Source organism: Amblyomma mixtum, chromosome 3 (genome assembly GCF_055824585.1).
Source record: "Amblyomma mixtum isolate Tamu chromosome 3, ASM5582458v1, whole genome shotgun sequence".
Taxonomy (NCBI): domain Eukaryota; kingdom Metazoa; phylum Arthropoda; class Arachnida; order Ixodida; family Ixodidae; genus Amblyomma; species Amblyomma mixtum.
Genome location: NC_143014.1, coordinates 30,836,574 through 30,853,931, shown reverse-complemented (window position 1 = coordinate 30,853,931; position 17,358 = coordinate 30,836,574). Strand labels below are relative to the sequence as shown.

General features: G+C 46.9%; 1 protein-coding gene across 2 annotated transcripts in view; it reads left to right on the top strand.

The window, feature by feature from the left end:
* Positions 1-17,358, top strand: part of Meltrin (disintegrin and metalloproteinase domain-containing protein meltrin) — a 104,014-nt gene extending 86,656 nt beyond the window's left edge. For both annotated transcript variants that reach the window (XM_089578525.1, XM_089578526.1), the window contains exons 20-21: positions 3,302-3,665; positions 9,747-17,358. In XM_089578525.1, the coding sequence (XP_089434651.1) occupies positions 3,302-3,665; positions 9,747-10,163 (781 nt within the window). In that variant the 3' untranslated portion in view covers positions 10,164-17,358. The remainder of the gene's footprint in view (positions 1-3,301; positions 3,666-9,746) is intronic.

Sequence of the window (17,358 nt, the reverse complement as noted above, 5' to 3'; positions counted from 1 at the left end):
GTCCAAATCCAATGTTCGCACACACAGAATATGTGTACTAACTCAGGGTTTGGTTGCACGGTACGTAGTTCGCAGGATATCTTTGCATACATTTAGTTCTTGGCTGATGTTTTCAGCTGCAGTCTTGTGTGTTTGCATTGGTTGTCTGCAACTTTATGCATGCTATTTGGCTTTGACTTGTATGCCACCTTTATGCTACTAAACTTGGTTAAGGCTGCCGCGGTAGCTCAGTGGTCATGGGGCGCGGCTGCTGACCTTAAAGATGCAGGTTCGATCTCGGCCACGGCAGTCGCATTTCGATGGAGGCGAAATGCTAGAGGACCGTGTTCTGTGTGATGGCAGTGCATATTAAGGAACCCCAGCTGGTCAAAATTATACAGAGCCCCACATTAGCCTGAGTTGCTTTGGGACATTAAACCCCATAAACCATAACCTAAACGGGGTCATGTTGGGTTCCAAGTGCGTTGAGTTAAAGGGGCACTAAAGATAAATTAATCAATTTTAATGCAATAGCATTAAGGAGCTCGTGTCTCAGAAAAGCTGTTGTCGGCGTCACTGGCATCGGCATCGTTGACCGTGAGCGAAAAATCCATGAGAAATCCCCAAAGAAGCAACCTAGGGGGCAGGGTCACTTAGGTCACGTGACCTTGTGGCATCATCACAACCTGCCCACCGGATTGTTAGAAAACTGTCCACCGTGGCAGGTGGCAGTTAAATTAATAATTGGCGGTGAGAGGTTCCTCGGGAAGAGGAGCCTGGATCGCAGAAGGCCCACCGGTGGCAGCAACTGCCATCTCAGGGCAGTGGCGCATCGCTCAACTGCTGCACCACTGCGCCAGGAGAGGTACGAGGACTCCCATGGATCTATGGATGTAAAGTAGAGAATGACCAATTCCGCTAAATGGATGTTAGTTAACCGCTAACGCTATCGCATCCTACTCTTATTAAGGCAGAGCTTGAGTTTCCCCTCCAATTTTTTCTCCTTCCACTCGGGAACCTCAGTTCAGAGCATTCCCATGACTCTTGGAACCATTTAACTTGGTTCAGAGATCCTATTAACTGCATTTTATGCATGTTTAGACAAATTTTATCTCGAAAAGGGCACTTTAAAGGAGACTTCATATTTTTTGTGCTGCTGGCGGCAAAGTTATGTTGGAACTTTACATTTAGTATGTTGGCAGTTGCTCCTCCTGTGTCTCAGCAAAAAATAAAGTACCTTCTGGCACTGTTCCAGAAGGCCAATGACCTCTGAAAGCTTCAAGGATAGCTTTGCTACTGCACGCCTCTAGGTTCGTAAATCCTCAGTAAATTTGTGACATCATCGTTGTTGTCATTGTGAAAGTTGTCATAGTTAAGCATTAAGTTTTAATACAGTAGTATCCATCTGTTTGCTTTGACGTGGTTATTGGGGCTTATCCAGTAGCATGGTCCGCTGGTTACATACTCAAGCCAACGTGGCAAAGATGGACATGCGATCTATTTTGATGGTGATGCAGGAGATATCTGGTTCTACGAAGTGGCATATGTGTTTTACAGGTGTGGTGTGTCGCATGCGCCTATTACTAACATAAACTGCGCATGTGCAGGAGGAGCTGGAGGAGGTGAGGCGCGCAGGCACAGTTGCATTGTGAAAAAGGCTGATGTGAGAAGCTGATGGGAGCTAAATTCGGTTTTGGTTTATTGGGGTTTAATGATCCAGAGCGACTCAGGCTATGAGGGATGCCATAGTGAAGGACTGCGGAAATTTCGACCACCTGGGGTTCTTTAACGTGCACTGACATCGCACAGTGCATGGGCCTTTAGAATTTCGCCGCCATAGAAATTCGACCGCTGCGGCTGGGATCGAACCTGTGTCTTTCAGGTCAGCAGCCGAGCGCCATAACCACTGAGCCACCACGGCAGGTGGGAGCTGAGTTCAGAGCACCTGGCAGCGTAACATGAATGCATGCTATGCAGCACTTGTATAATCCTGGAAAGTCAGGAATTGTGAGCAGGGGCAGGGTGAATTCTTCAAATATAGTGTATTGAACCGTAGCAAGTCGAACCCCCCTTGTGCAGCCATCGCTGACTAAGAAAGAAAACAAAGTTGAGTCCAATTGTAATCCGATGTGCCCTGCCCTTCACGGAATGGCATCGCATTTAGCACAGTAAAAAGCAAAAAACGCAGAACGATGCAGTCACAAGGCAAGAAGTCGGAGGCAAATCGATGCTATGCTTGCGTGAGGCCGGCTGACTAGCGGCAAACCGTGCCAGTGGTCCTGTGCTTTCGGATTCCAACGCAACATGTGTGCTCCGGAGGTTACCAGAAACTTGCTCCCGCGCTGTTTTATCGCTCATCAAGGAAAGCGACAGTCAGCTGGAATGAGCCGGGTAAACGATGCACATTTCAAATTTTCATATTGGAACCGATAGTAACATGAATTAACGATTAACATGGCGTTCCATGCATCATGCCAGGAATGGCCACTGGCCTGAGACGCATACTACCCGTGGCTCGACCAGAGCTGCCTTAGACCCTGCAGATAAGCAGATTCCATCCCCCAATTTGAGATGGCCATTTTTGGGGAACAAAAAAAAATCGACTTATTTGCGGCGATGTGCGGTAACTTCTGTGCCCTGGATGTGTAGCTCCACTAAGTGAACATACTTCCAACCTTTTGAGCACTTTGGCCTTCTCTTAAGTTCCGTGTGTAAGAGTGGTTTATTTGGTGATGGTGAGTACGATGGGAGCAGCAGTGAAGCAGTGGTGGTCCGCCGTCAGTCAGGCTGAGCAGGGTCTCGCTCAGAGCTACGGCAGTGTGGCTGGGCTAATGCCCATCTTCTTCTTCACACTTGTTACATTATTGATGGAAGAGGTAATAGTAAATAATTACCGAAAAATCTAAAGCTCAGCTAGAAGCAGAAATTGCAGTATTGTACATAGTAGTGCTACTGTAGGGATTCATTATGGTGCATCTGTTCAGATGGTTGGACTTAGCCTGATTTCCTGCTGCTCTTACAGCTTTTTTTGTTCAAATAATTAATGGTGCCCTGTTTAAAAACATGAAATTGAATTTAGCTCACTGGTGCTAGGTTATGAATAACAATATATTGCTAATTCTGCAGCAAAAAAAAAAAAAAGAGCTCAGACTTTGAGTACACTAGATGTACGAGTTCCAGTGCTAAAGCTGCAGGCTGTGGGAAGCTGGAGCGCGGTGTAGTTCGGTGTGGATCCTGTTCGGTGTTGTTAGTTAAAGTGAGGAGTTGTGCACTGATGTGCTGCTTGGACCGTGATGTGGACTGTGCCTCTTTCATTCCCCAGGAGTCGTGCCCAGCAGGTGGGCCTGGATCGGCGGGGGGGCCGCCCCCTGTCCAAGTTTAATATAGATGCCGAGACCATCAAGGCACTCAACATTTCGGCCCCAGTGACCCAGCCCATGGTCCCACAGCAGCCGCTAGCACCAAGCGCACCGCCCATGCCACCTTCGCAGCACCAAAAGCCACACCGCAGTGTCAGCCGTGAGCGTGGCAGTTTCCGTAATGTGGACATCTCGGGGCCAGTGCTGCAGAGCTCAAGCAACAGCCATGTGGCCCCAACACGGCCAGCACCTGCCAGACCTGCACCTGCCCGGCCTGCCCCAGGGCGGCCCGTGGGTGTCCAGCGGGCTCCTTCGTGTCCATCACAGGTCGGTGTGCTCGATTATTGTTCACAAGGCCTAATTTTAGAAAACTTTGCTATTGGCTATGGACATCATTTAGGGTCTGGGGCTTAGTCAGGTGGCAGCAAACAGTATTGTTTTTCATTTTTTTTTCTTGCCATTTTTTTATTTTTGGCAGCATAAGAAAATAAAATACAAGATAAATCGAGTTTTATAAAGCAGTTTTCAGAAACGGTGATTGAGCAGAAGCAGCTCATAGGAAATGTAGATATCTGTAGCGGTTGGAGTTTTCTGTTTAAACCAAAAAGAAAGCAATTAAAGTACACCGAAATTAATTTTTGAAATTCAGTTTTACCCCCCCCCAAAAAAAGGTTAGTATCCTTAAAGGTGCACTGAAGAGGAATCTCAACTTGTCTTTTTGCCGCGGGAACTCGATCTACACGTTCCTAGCATTCTTAGAAACTGCGACTTATTGCCCTGTATGGCCGATTTCCCAAATTAAATCGAATTAACGGCCGGCTCCCGCCCTTTTTTTTAAATTCTGCCTCGTACGGTGGGCGGAGTCGACCAACGCGTGGAGTGCCTTTCACCCAGTATCGTGGCGGCTTGCCGCTCTGCCATCGGCGGAGTAATACGTAGTAGTCCGTAGTAGCAAATAGTCCGCGCGTATTTTTATTTCTGCGGGCTTATTTTGCGGCTATATTATCTGCGAATGAAACTATTTATTCATGGAAACCTAAAAAACAAAATAAAGCGAAAGCAAAGCCTCCACGGAGCTGGCTGAAAGGAACTTCACGCGTTGGTCGACTCCGCCCATCGTACGAGGCAGAATTAAAAAAAAAGGGCGGGAGCCGGACGTTAATTCGATTTAATTAGGGAAATCGGCCATACAGGGCAATAAGTTGCAGTTTCTAAGAATGCTAGGAACGTGTAGATTGAGTTCCCGCGGCAAAAAGACAAGTTCAGAATCCTCTTCAGTGCACCTTTAACATGCATCCTTGGCAAGCTGGGGACGGTGAAACGTGGTACCGTTAGACTAAGTTGCGCAGTCGTGTATTTGGAGGCATTGTGCTGCTACCTTACACACATCTGCAGACCAGGGGGCTGCACCTCCTTGCAAATTCTTGTTTGCTACTGTAGTTCTGTTCATTCACTGTCATCTCCTGCTTTGGGTTTCAGTGTGTAATGGTACTGAAGCAGAACCATGCCTACGGATCTGGAAAAGTGTTGTGTTCTGGCTACCGCAATGGTTCAGCTGCAGTTCCATCACTGCAGCCAACACTAAGATCACGTGATGCCTCACTCCCTTGCTCAATCCAGGGCAATATCCCAACAGTAACAGGACAACCTAGTTTTTAGAAATAAACTTCCACTTGTGATTTTGTCTGACGTTTCCATCTTAAATTCAATTTTTTCTTTTTTAATGGTGGAATTTTTTTCTACAAGTGTAGCTGTGTTCCAGAATACAATGAAATATCCTGAGGACATACTGAGGATATTTTTTTGAGGACATTCTTTATCCCAAAGACGTCCTCAAATGATCCTCAATGTGTATTAAAAAGGTTCTCATGTCCGGCCTCAGGACAGCCTGAGAATGTCCTCTAAAGGACAATTTATGATGTTTTGAGTGCACTCGAGGAGGTTATAGCTGGCTGCATAAAAAAACATGAAAAATTCGTCAAATTCATTTTTTTGCTAAACTCCTCGGCTGCTTTGCTGTTTTGCCGCCATTCTGGTGCGCTGTGCTGGCCTCTTTACATTTTCTGGAAATCGTGGGGTTGCAGCAGAGCCCAAAACTAGAGGTGCAACACAGCAGGCTTTTAGGATTGAACTGCCGTGCCCACCTTGTGCCATGGGCACGCGCCGCTCTACTTTATTTTCGTCTTCTGCTGCATTGCGTAGCATGCACCAAGACGCCAGCTGGGAGCGCCGAACTGAGCATCACCGCGTTGTGGTGTCAGTGGGCAGTACAGGGCACCCCTGCCTAGATGGAACGACGAAATGGACGCGCCAGTGAGGGAGAGATGGTGCTGTCTTGGCCAACCACGCCAACCACTTTGCAGGGGAGCTCCGTAGGCCGGTTTGAGATGGTCCAATGAGACCACCTCCTCGCAACCGTTCAGGAGGATGGTCGCGGACTTGGGCATCTTGTGGAGGACGTGGTATAGCCCGTCATAGGAGAGTGTAAGAAGTGCCTTTACAGCGTCTCGCCAGAGAAAAATGTGTGTCAGAGATGCAAGGGTTGGGTGCGCGAAGATGCAATGGTCAGAAGATCGAGGTGGGGCCGGCGCAGATGTTGGAATGCAGTCATGTAAGCGTTGGAAGTACTGCAGAGGCAGTGGCATGGGAGCAGAAGGAACGAACAAGTCTTCGGGAAGCTGCAGGGGTGCACTGAAGACGAGTTCAGCCACCTAACAACCAAGGTCATGACGAACGACAGCAGGAAAGCCAAGAAGCACCATAGGCACGCATGGTCCAGTGTCTCGGTTCTCAGGAGCAGTGAGAGCAGCCTTGAGCTGGCGATGGAGCTGCTCGACCATGTTGTTGGCAGAGGGATGGTATGCTGCCGTATGGCAGTGCTTAGTGCCAAGCAGGTGGTTGAGAGAGGTAAAGAGGGTACAGTTAAATTGCCGGCCGCGATCTGTTGTAACAATGCCAGGGCAGCCGAAGCAGGAAACCCATGTTGAAATAAAGGCTTTGGCAACCGTTTCTGCACTGATGTCCGGAATGAGCATGGCTTCGGGCCAACGGGTGAAGCGGTCAGTCATTGTCAGAATGTAGCAGCAATCGTGAGAGGGAGGAAGCATACCAGCCAAGTCAAGATGAACGTGGTCAAAGCGACAGCCAGGTAGCAGGAAAGGGTGGATGGGAGTCGTCGTGTGGTGGGTCACTTTGGTGGTCCGGCAATCAAGGCTGAGCGGGCCCACTGGTGTACATCAGTGTTGGTACTCGGCCAGACGTACCACTGGGCAACGAGGCTCTACGTGGCTTGGATGCTGGGATGGCAGATGTCATGAAGTGAGTGGAAAACCGCTTGACGAAAGGCAGCCAGAATGAAAGGGCAAGGTAGGGCCGTTGATGTGTTGCACCAGATCGATCTGGTCACAAACGGATGAGGAACCCGCTGCAGCCAAAGGGAACGGGATGGCCACGCAGGGCTTGGAGCTCAGGGTCCTCTTGCTGTGCCTGGGCCAGTCGCTCCCAGTCCACAGCAGATGTAGAAGCGCCAACGGAGATGATGCGTCAGAGAGCGTCAGCTGCCTCGTTGTCGGTGCTTTTGATGTGGCAAATATTCATTGTAGACTCCGATATATAGGCCAGGTGACGGAGTTCTCGGGCAATATACTTGGAAGAGTTCGTACGGAGCACATATGCCAGAGGCTTATGATGCGTCAGAACATAAAATTGCTGGCCCTCCAGGAAATGTCGGAAGTGTTGGATAATAAAGTAGATGGCAAGCAGCTTATGGCCAAAAACGCTCTAGCGGGTCTCAGCAGGTTGGCGCTTCCGAGAGAAGAAACCCAGTGGGTGCAGCTCGGAGTTGATTTGCTGCTGGAGAACAGCGCGAATGGCCACGCTGAAAGCATCCACCATGATGCGAGTGGGCACATCAGTCCTCGGGTGAATGAGGAGGACTGAATCAGTAACGACTTGCTTAGCAGCGTTAAAGGTAGATTGAGCCTCGGGTGACCACGAAAGCACGCATGAGGAGCTCTTGGTTGTGCAAAGAACATTGGTCAGGAGTGCGGAATAAAGCATCATGAAAAATTCACGAGACCTAGGAACTCCCGCAGCTTGTACAGGGTAGTGGGTACTGGGAAGTCTTTCACAGCCTTGACGTGGGTAGGCAACGGATGAATTCCCAACGCCAAGGTGTGATGGCCCAGAAACTCGAGTTCGGGAGACCCGAAGACACATTTCTGGGCATTGACTACCAGGCCAAATTGTTGAAGGTGAGCAAAGAGTTCCTGGAGGTGACACTTGTGTCTTGCGGTGTGCGACTCACGACGAGGATGTCATTTGTGTAGGCAAGTACAGCTGGGAGCCCGCCTGTCACCTCAGCAGTAAACCGTTGAAAAGTTGAGCTGTGTTGCGGAGCCCAAACGGCATGTGCACGTACTCAAACAGGCCGAAAGGTGTAGTATGGCAGTCTTCGGTATATCGGCAGGCTGGCTGAACGGGGATTTGGCAATACGCCTTTACAAGGTCCACTTTGCTAAATATCTTGCATCCTTCCAAGTTGGTGGTGAAATCTTGGATGTGGGGAAGGGGATAGCTATCATGGACCGTGTGAGCATTGAGTGCACGGTAGTCTCCGCATGGCCGCCAGTCTCCTGGTTCTTTCTTGGGTGCCAGATGGAGGGGTGAGGCCCTGTCTCATCAGGCCTGCCTCATCAGGATCAGTCAGCACGTGTGCACTAGCAGTGCGCAGAAACAAATCGCGCTGTGCTAAATCTCTCAATGTATGCCACCTTGCCGATTACGGCACGTGTGCACCGTGGGTAGTGCAGCCACATACACCTGGCAGGTACAGATCTGGGCTTCGCGCTTCAGCCTGCTCGCATCTGTTAGCGCGAGCACACGCATACCACCTCCGGAGTATGCGAGGGAGCACAGGCACGCGGCGCAGAGACGGTGCTTTAGTTGTGCGTGTATTGCGTTACGATCCCTGAGTAGAAAGCAATGGTTTGAATATTCGAATTATGGAATATTCGCTTAGGCCCACAACTGCCCTTTTGTGGTGACCTGAAACTGCCAAATGATAAAGTTGTTCCTACCTACCACTCGTCCAAGGAAGCAACTGCTAATAGAACGAGGCAAGTAAATGGCATGCAATTTTAATTTTCTTCTGCGGAATCGATCTGCTTACGAATTTACTTTTTCCGACGCATGGAACCCCATGCTTTCTGCTGGGAACGAGCACCAGCGTGAGGGTACAGGCCTCTGCTCGTCGAAGACTGTCTTAGACCCCGCAATAGGTCGGCTCCGCATATAGGTTGACCCCCCCCCCCCCCCCCCCCCAATTTTGCATGGTCATTTTTCCGAAGGTCTACTGATGCGCAATGGTACTCAAAGGTGTCTGTAACATAACCCTCTAACCACGGAGCACCATTCAAAGAAATGGCGTAGGTATTGTGTGCAGCCAACTGGTCGCGGACACTCAATGACTCTGCTAGCGTTGGGAGGTGCTTCAATGCCAGCATCTCCACTAGACAAAGCCTTGATCACTGGTGGGCTGGGGAGGAGCAAGGAGCGCGCACACCACTGCTTTTAGTCTTGCCATGGCGTGACAAAGCCCCAAGGTTACTTTGAAACCAATATCCACGGCTGCATTGTGGTGAAGCACGTCGTTTCTTCTGCAGATGCAGACTGTACCGTAGGCTGGTTTTTGTGCTGGGGGTACCGGGGCTTCACATCAGTGAAGCCCGCAGCTGCAACACCCTGCCTATTAAGCAGCTGCAACACTGTGATGCCGCCTCGCGGCTCTGAGATTTGTGGGGAAATTGGGATTAGGCATTCCTGCATGGCACCCAAGATCTTCGAATTAACTGTTTGGTGCTGGCCGCCGCTTCAAGTTATGTGCTCAAATTTATATTTGAAATTATGGGATTTCAAAAGGTTTTGCTGTAGTTGTCATTCCATGTTCATTCATTGTTCATAAATGCGAACACTTGTCTATGTGCGCCAAGATCAGTGCCGTCAAAGATCCGGAAAACTCCCAATTTTTATGCACAGCAGATGAAAGCTGAGAAAAAAAATTACATTTTTTCTGAAGGTCTTTCATATTCGCTTCGAAGTAAAATTCATAAGTGCAGAACCCTACTTGTACATTGTGTGTGCTTTACAGTGCATATGTGGTTCTGCAATTTGTAGTTCTGAGTCAGCAGTAGCAGCCTTGCTGCTGTTAGGTCACAAGCTCTGTGATTGATAAGGCATGATAACCTGATCTGCATTTTTGTGCACACTTGCCTAGCTCTTTATTCTGTTCAGTCACTTTAAGGTCCTCTTGGGAGTAAAAACTACAGTCTTTGTGCTGGCCTGGTGCTTTATTTTTAATGCTTGTCTTCAGTTCACTAATTGTGGTCTGGCTGTGTGACCTCTGTGCAGGGGAGCATGCGTGGGCGCCCACGAGTAGCACGCTCGGCAAGCCAGCGCAGCAACGGTCCCCGGCCAGCACATCCACCCCCGCCACGGCCACCTGCACCCCCTGACGGGTCTCTGTACGATGACTGCGCCACAAGTCTAGACTTTGCACGCACCCCACTAGCCTTTGTGCATGATGAGCCAAACAGTGCGCAGCACCCTGTTTTGAATAGGCCGTTGCCTGCACGACCCACACCTGCCAGCTCGCAACCCACACCAGTCAACTCCCGACCCACACCAGTCAACTCACGCTCCACTGTAGGAGGGGTAGCCGCGCTGGCGCAGAAGTTTGAAAGGAATGCAGCAGAGTCTTCCCAGCCACATCACGGGAGAGGACAGCCCACAGCAGGGCAGCGGTCTTACACAACAACACTTTCATGAGCATCCTCATAGCACACTGGCATTGTACACTGCTCTTGGCATGTGGCTGCTTGGCCTGGATTTACCTCTGACATGGCCACATCTGAGGTGCAAGGCGCAGGAAAACTGTACACCTCTGCATGTCGAGCACCGCAGGTTGTGACATTGTTGCGCATTGGCTGTTGACCTCATCATAAATCCTCACTGCATCTCATGGCCCCTGCAGGGGTCATGTGATCATGAAGATTTCATGTTTTGCACAGCTCATGGCATTACTGAAAGATAAGGGACCAGATCCGGCTGCCATGATTTGTTTTTTAATGGTATTCTTTATTTTGGCTGAGTCTGTTTTACAAACAGGAGCCTGCAAGAATTGGTTAAGTGCCACCTTCTGCATATATACCATGCTGACACGATAGATGTGACAGCGGAGTCGGTGTAAAAGTCAGTGAATTCCACCTATTTTCTGGCACATGGCCACTTCATTGTTTTCGCTTGGAGGTGCCATGTTTCAAGTTTAGGGAATCAAACTGCACAAAAAGGGCTTGTGCCCAGCTGCAGAACTTGGCCTTTATGCGGCATTTTTTTTAATGTTAGATTTCATTTCACCACTTTTCAAATATTTCATACTTTTTTGGGAAGCAGTAAGCCCTGCATTTCATTGTGAGACTTGTTTGATTATTAGGCACAGTTATACAATAGAACCTGGCTGTTATGTTCTCAAATGCTGCATTTTCCCGGCTGATAATCTGTAGTCAGAGTTGTACGTACAGTAGTATTACAAGGAATTGATTTCTTGTAATGCTTTATTTTTTTGCAAGGAGTAGCATTCGCAGTAATGCAATATTTTTTGTTGTTGTTGTTGTTGTTTTCCAATAATCCGTTTTTGTAAAGTTTACCTTCTGTTCGAAAAACAAGTCTTGACTACCAGGCGGGCCGCACCCATGCTGTCGCGCTGCACGCCTACGGGTGGCATGAATGTTGTTTCAGGAATTGTTGCAGTCCCACCATTGCTGCTGCGATGTGCGTGCAAATAACTGAAGGCACAAAAACAAAACTATATGTCACTCCGACAGCACTGTACAAGATGCGGTTGACAGGTTGGCTCCAAGGCTTTCGTTTCTGTCATCCACTTTTTTCTTGTCGCCTGCAGCTTAAAGGACTCAGTTTGTAGATTCCAATAGACAAGGGTTATGTAAGGATTAAGTGGCCACTGCGAAAACAGCGTAGATGGGAACATATGCCACAATATGGACCCTCTGTGCGCACTCCCTCCTTGATGCTGCCGCCCTTTCTCCGACAGCAGTTCAGGCAAACAGAGCCGTCACGGGGCGTTTAAGATGCTCTAGATGAAGTGTCGCAAAGTCTTGCAAATTCTAAAAAAGCATATTGCACTTACAGTATCAAAAAAAAAAAAAAAACACAGTGCTGCACTATCTCTTCGTGCATTGTATTCAGCTGTTACCTGACTCGTACAGTTCTTTTTTGCGGTCTCATGAAAAACGTAACAGCATGGTTCTACTGTAGTATGGCCATACAGATTTCGACGAACTTCAAGGGACTGGGTAAAATGTTCAAAGTATCTGATGACCCTGAAAAAACTGTCAAGAACTGCTTGCATCACAGTAAATTTATTTGGCGAAAGACTGGGCCACAAGTGCCTGAATTTGAGATGAGAACAGTGCGGCAATGACTTTTTTTCACATTTGCATCAATACTTTATTGCATGCATACTGTCGGGACCATAAGCAGAAATCCTTTAAAATTATAAGGGCCGCCTGCAACCCTCATGGTGCGACGTGGTAGAGGCCTGCTGCTACCACGTCACACCAATCGTAAGTGGTACCGTCGTGGGTGATGAGGCTTCACCACACAGATGGCGAACGGCGCATGACAAGCACGCAGTTTTGGTGCACTGGAAGTACCTTACCACGCATACAAAAATGAAGGCAATGGCTCAGCAGCATCGTAGCAGCAAGACAAAAATTGGAGGAGGGCGCATCGCTTGTTTTCCAAGGAAAACAAGCGATGCGCCATTCAGCATTCGAAATGGTGCTCAGCTGGATTAGCATGCCTGGCTTATGTTGGCTGGTCGATCCAGCATCGCTGCTGTATGGTGCAAAGCTTGGGAAACCGAAACTGATACTAAGTAGTTAGACTTTTCTCGGACATGGGGCTGCCCGTTTGTTGGAACGCCTGCCATCACGCACACGTCAGAAGGGCACGAGCGACACTGCAGCATGGAATTAAGGTTTTTAATAGGGCTGTTTTGATGATCTTTTGCTGCGCCTGCACCGGTCACACCTGACACGGTCTCCCTTTGGGAGCTGGAGAGTGCAACTGCTCCCTTTGGAGCAGTTGCACTCTGCACTCCTCAGTTTCACTGTCGGAAGTTACTGTGACTTTTTAATGTGATAGCATTTGGAGGGCCATGGAGGTGAAAACTGCCGCACGGTGTCTGTATAAAGCCTCCACCTGCTCGGTGGTGTTTAGCGTCTCTGCTTGTCATCCATCCCCCTCTCCTCCCTCTCTCCACTTGTAGGGGAGAGGAGGGATGAAGAATTATTTGGCAAAAATGAAAATGACTAAGCAGAAAGTGAATCTGATAACAACAGGCCTACGTGCAAAATATGCAGCCTCCCTTAAGAACTAGTTGCGCAAAAGTGAAGCATCCAGGAGCTATTCTTTCTCGTATTGCTCGGTAAGAGCAACCTCGGTCAGCAAGTGCTGTGTTTGAAACAGTCACCTGCCGGCAGTGGCAGTCCCAGCGATTGCTTCTAGGAGGGGCGGACGGACTCCCGTATGCCAAAAAAGAGAAAAAAAAATGGAAACAACGATTTTTTATTTACACTTATTTTTGTACAACAATTTTTGTGCACTTTGTTGTTGAAAAATCAATGGCGAACGATAAGATGTTATACCTTAACTCATGCTTTGAATGCTAACGGTTACGGGAACAATATTCATATGTGATTCATATCTATTTATGAATATTGCTCACGTAACCAGTAACTTATATAATTCGTATATATTTACGCAGCTGTCGAATTTCGATCGAGGAAAATTCTAGCGGCCCATGTACTGTGCGATGTCAGTGTAATGTTAAAGAACCCCAGGCAGTCGAAATTTCCGGAGCCCTTCGTTACGGCATCTCACATAGCTTGAGTCACTTTTGGGCGTTAAACCCCCATAAAACACGCAAACAAAACAGATATATTTATCTCACAATATTTCAAATTGAATGATAGTGCCAGTCATGAAGCACGAAAGTAACTGGGGGGGCATGGCAGGACCACGATACCTCGACAGTCATGTACGAATTGCACTCGTATAACTAATACTGTTGTAAGATAGTATTAGATTACAATGTAACTTACTAGCAGTAGGAAACTGGTGTGAAAAATGGCAAATGTCTTTAAATATTGCTAAGTGTAAGGTCTTGCATTTCCATAGACACTGAAACTTAATACCACGTAGCTACTTTATCTGCAGTTCTCATTTACATGCTACTAAAACATACAAATATCTTGGATTACACCTGTCTGGCGATCTTATGTGGTCAATGCACATCAACCACATCACTGCAGCATCCAGCCGATCCCTTGGCTATCTTCAACGCTCAATGAAGTTTGCCCCAGCACATGTAAAATTAATAGCCTACACCACATTAATGCACCCAAAATTAAACTATGCAGCCGCTATTTAGAACCCACATGAGGAATGCCTTTCTAAGAGCATAGAAGCTATCAAAATCATGCCATTAGATTTGTTCATTCCGATTATTCATCCTACACAAGTGTAACTGATTTGAAGGACCGATTCAGCTTGTCATTATTAAAGCACCGTCGAAAACTAGCCAGTTTAGCCCTTTTTCATCGTTTCTACTATTAATTTCCGTTAGGCATCTGCATCACAAAACACTCCGTTTTCAGCTCATCACAAAAACAGCCAACAGGTGTCATACCCTTGCCCAAAAACAAACATTTTTGCAGTCTTTCTTTATCTGAACAGCAAAAGATTGGAACGGCCTTCCCACTGCCGCTGTAATAATAGAAGACACGCTTGCATTCAAAGATAACCTAAATCTTTAGACACGTTAAGGTTTTCGTCTACCTTTAGGTGTAACTTTAGGTTTTTACTATGCGGTTGTTACTGTTCTCTAACCCGTTATTGAATTCTTACTCACCGTTCAGTGCTTTTTCCTCTTTTATTCTTTTGTTTTTTCTTTTGTATTCTAAAGCATTTGAGCGTTTTGCATTTTGATTTTCTGAGCTGTTTGCTTGTTTAATTTGTATTTTGAACCTTGATGTTGGCATTGTACAGAATATGTTCGTTTTTTGTTGGCAATATTTCTGTACAACCCACCCCTTATGTAATGTTCCTTGTTTGGAGTCTTTGAGGTACTAAAATAAATAAACTCGTAGAGCGTACAGTTGTGCGAAATAAGGCAGCGGCTAACACGGTGAACGTACAAAGTAGGGGGGACTACTTGATGCATAGCAGATGGAAAAACTATTCGTTTCTACGTCAAAAATCACATCTCGCCCTATGAGAGCCTGAAAACGGACATTTGGGAAAATGTTCAAAGGCTTTTGGGGTGGGCAACCACCCCCTCTGCCCCCCTTAGGACCGCCACTGCCTGCCGGTGCAGTGGCACATTGCTTAACCACTGTGCCGATAGTGGTATGAGGACTCTCTACAGTCTGACAGTGTCATATATTTTGCGTAGTTGCGTAGTGTGAATTAGAATAGATTGGAGAGTGAATGACTATAAACACAGAATGGGAATAGAATTGGAACTGGAATAGATTGGCAAATGAAAGAAGCATGCTGTCTCATTTCCTCTGTGTTGCTCCAATCGATCACCCCTCATTTTTAATCGAAGGACGCTCATAGTTTTCATCAGCATTGAAGTCATCTTCACTTTCTGCAAAATCATTTGACAACTGTCTAGAAAAGACCAGTAGTGGGATGCAAGCCATGCCGCATTGTTTTCATACTGTTTCAGGGTCTCCAAAAGCACATGATCAAAATATATTTCTGCATCGGTATGATGCTCCCATCTGTCGGGAGAAAAAAGAAATGCTAATCTGCAGCCTGCAGCTGTCCCCATGAGATGGGGCTTTTTGCTACAGAAATAGCAGGCAAAATGTGTCGAACAGTGCCCGACCACTGACCGGATGCATACTTTTCCTCTGTCGGACAATGCCCGACAGATGGCCAGAAAGGCTAGAATGTACTTTGTGCACTAGGTGCATTGGCAGGTTTCCTGAAAGGCCGCAAGCAGTTCTTTTGAGATACCTTTTAAGGTTGCAGGTATATTCAAGCATGCATACAAATATTCTGAATTTGTTTGCTTTAACAAGAAAACAATCTGCAACCCATTTCACTCGTGCCTCTTGGCATGAGTGAGAACCCAAGGTGGAAATATCTGTCGCATACATGGGATGTGTGTGCTTGACAGCTGCACATTTGTCGTGTCATTTTTGGATACAATGATAGTCGGTAGCCACAAGAACTGTGCCTTGCTGATGTGCATGCCAGTGTGCTCATGGGGACTTATTCTGACATGCAGGAAGTCTTGTGAAGTCTCTGGGGTGCCCAAAAACTTTTCCCGGTGGGAGTCCTTGTACATATGTGGCAAGCGGTGTGCTGGTGTTTGCCGTTTCCAGGGCAGTGTGGAGAAAAACACCAATACTCGGTGCATAATGGGCTGTGCCCTTGGCTTGCTGTATTTATGGCCCTGCATTTGTGGAGCATGGCCTTGCCCTTGAGCTGGTGTCAGTTGAAGTTGGTTGTTTTGCATCCAGTGTTGAGCAGGGATCTGTTGTGAGCAGATTTCTGCGTTGAGTGTAGTGTTGCTTGGCTGTTTTGAGGATGCACTCCTACTTAATGTTCTGCCATGGTACAAAGCTCATTGCATGCTGTTTTGATGTAGTGTGCTTTCAACCTTTATAATCGTATGACAGTTTGCAAGGCTTAAAAAGCTGTACAAGTAGTCTTGCACCATAATGCCTTTGAATGAATGCTGCTGTGCTAGCTTTGACATTTCATTTGTTCATTCAAGATGAGTCTACTATCGCTCTCATTGCTCTCGCATGGCAGATGTTGGTCATGTGATAGGTAGTGCAACTTATGTCTGCATTCTTGGCTTTGATATCCAGTGGTTGTATGTTTTAATAAATGAAGAAGCATGTAGGTTCTTAGAACTTCCAGTCCTTGAAATACAGGACAGCAACGCTATCTGTACAGGAGCCTTACCATTCACCATAGAGTGGCTTTGTAATAATGCAGTAACCTGCAGTTGCAATCCTAAAGCGAGCCAGAACAAGACAAGATTTTGGATGTGGCATGTGTGAGCCATGTTTGGTTATGCAATATATGAAATGGAGTTAACAAGTTGGCCATATTTTGCCATGTGCCACAGAGTGAACATAGTGTTGCAACACTTTTTTTTCTCTTCAAGTTACAGCATAAACGAGTCCACTTCGCAAAATTAATTTCTGTAGAGGACAACTTGGCAGACTTCATTTTGCTACCAGTATTAGACAATGCTGTGACTGGGAAAAAGAGCAGTTGTCGATGCTGGCGTGGCACGAGTTTCTTTGAGTGTGATACAGAGACAAGTCATGATGAAGCGTACATAAGAGTGGCACTGTGTTCATTGGCGGTGACAAAGCAAAAAGAGAACAAGCTTCTTCTGGGTTCTACATCAGTGATCCTCCTGCCACAACTCCTAGCTGTGCATGTTTGTTTTTGTAAGTGCCTATTTATAGACATTGTACATCTATTCATTTCTTGTTTTTCTGTGCATGAACAGGAGGCATGTGTTTCCTTTAAAGGGCTTTTCCTCCGCCATTGTTTCTGACTGGCAAGTGCAGGCCACGCAATTTCTAGCGCATGTGGCAGTTGTTACTATAGAATGCTGTAATAGGTTAGACCACACGATGACTTAAATAGCATTCAGTCTTGTGAGATAACCGAAGTTTACACCCATGCCCGTGTGCAATATAGACAGGCTGTACATTTCTTGTGCAGGAATACCACTAGTGCAGTTTCAAAGTGTGAATGTCACAGTTTTATTTTGTTCCTGTACATATGTATTTACTGTGTTGAGCAAAGGTTGCTTCTGTGAACAAGCATATATAAATAAATAAATATATATATATATATATAGACGTATACATATGTACATAATAAACCGTTTATTTATGAA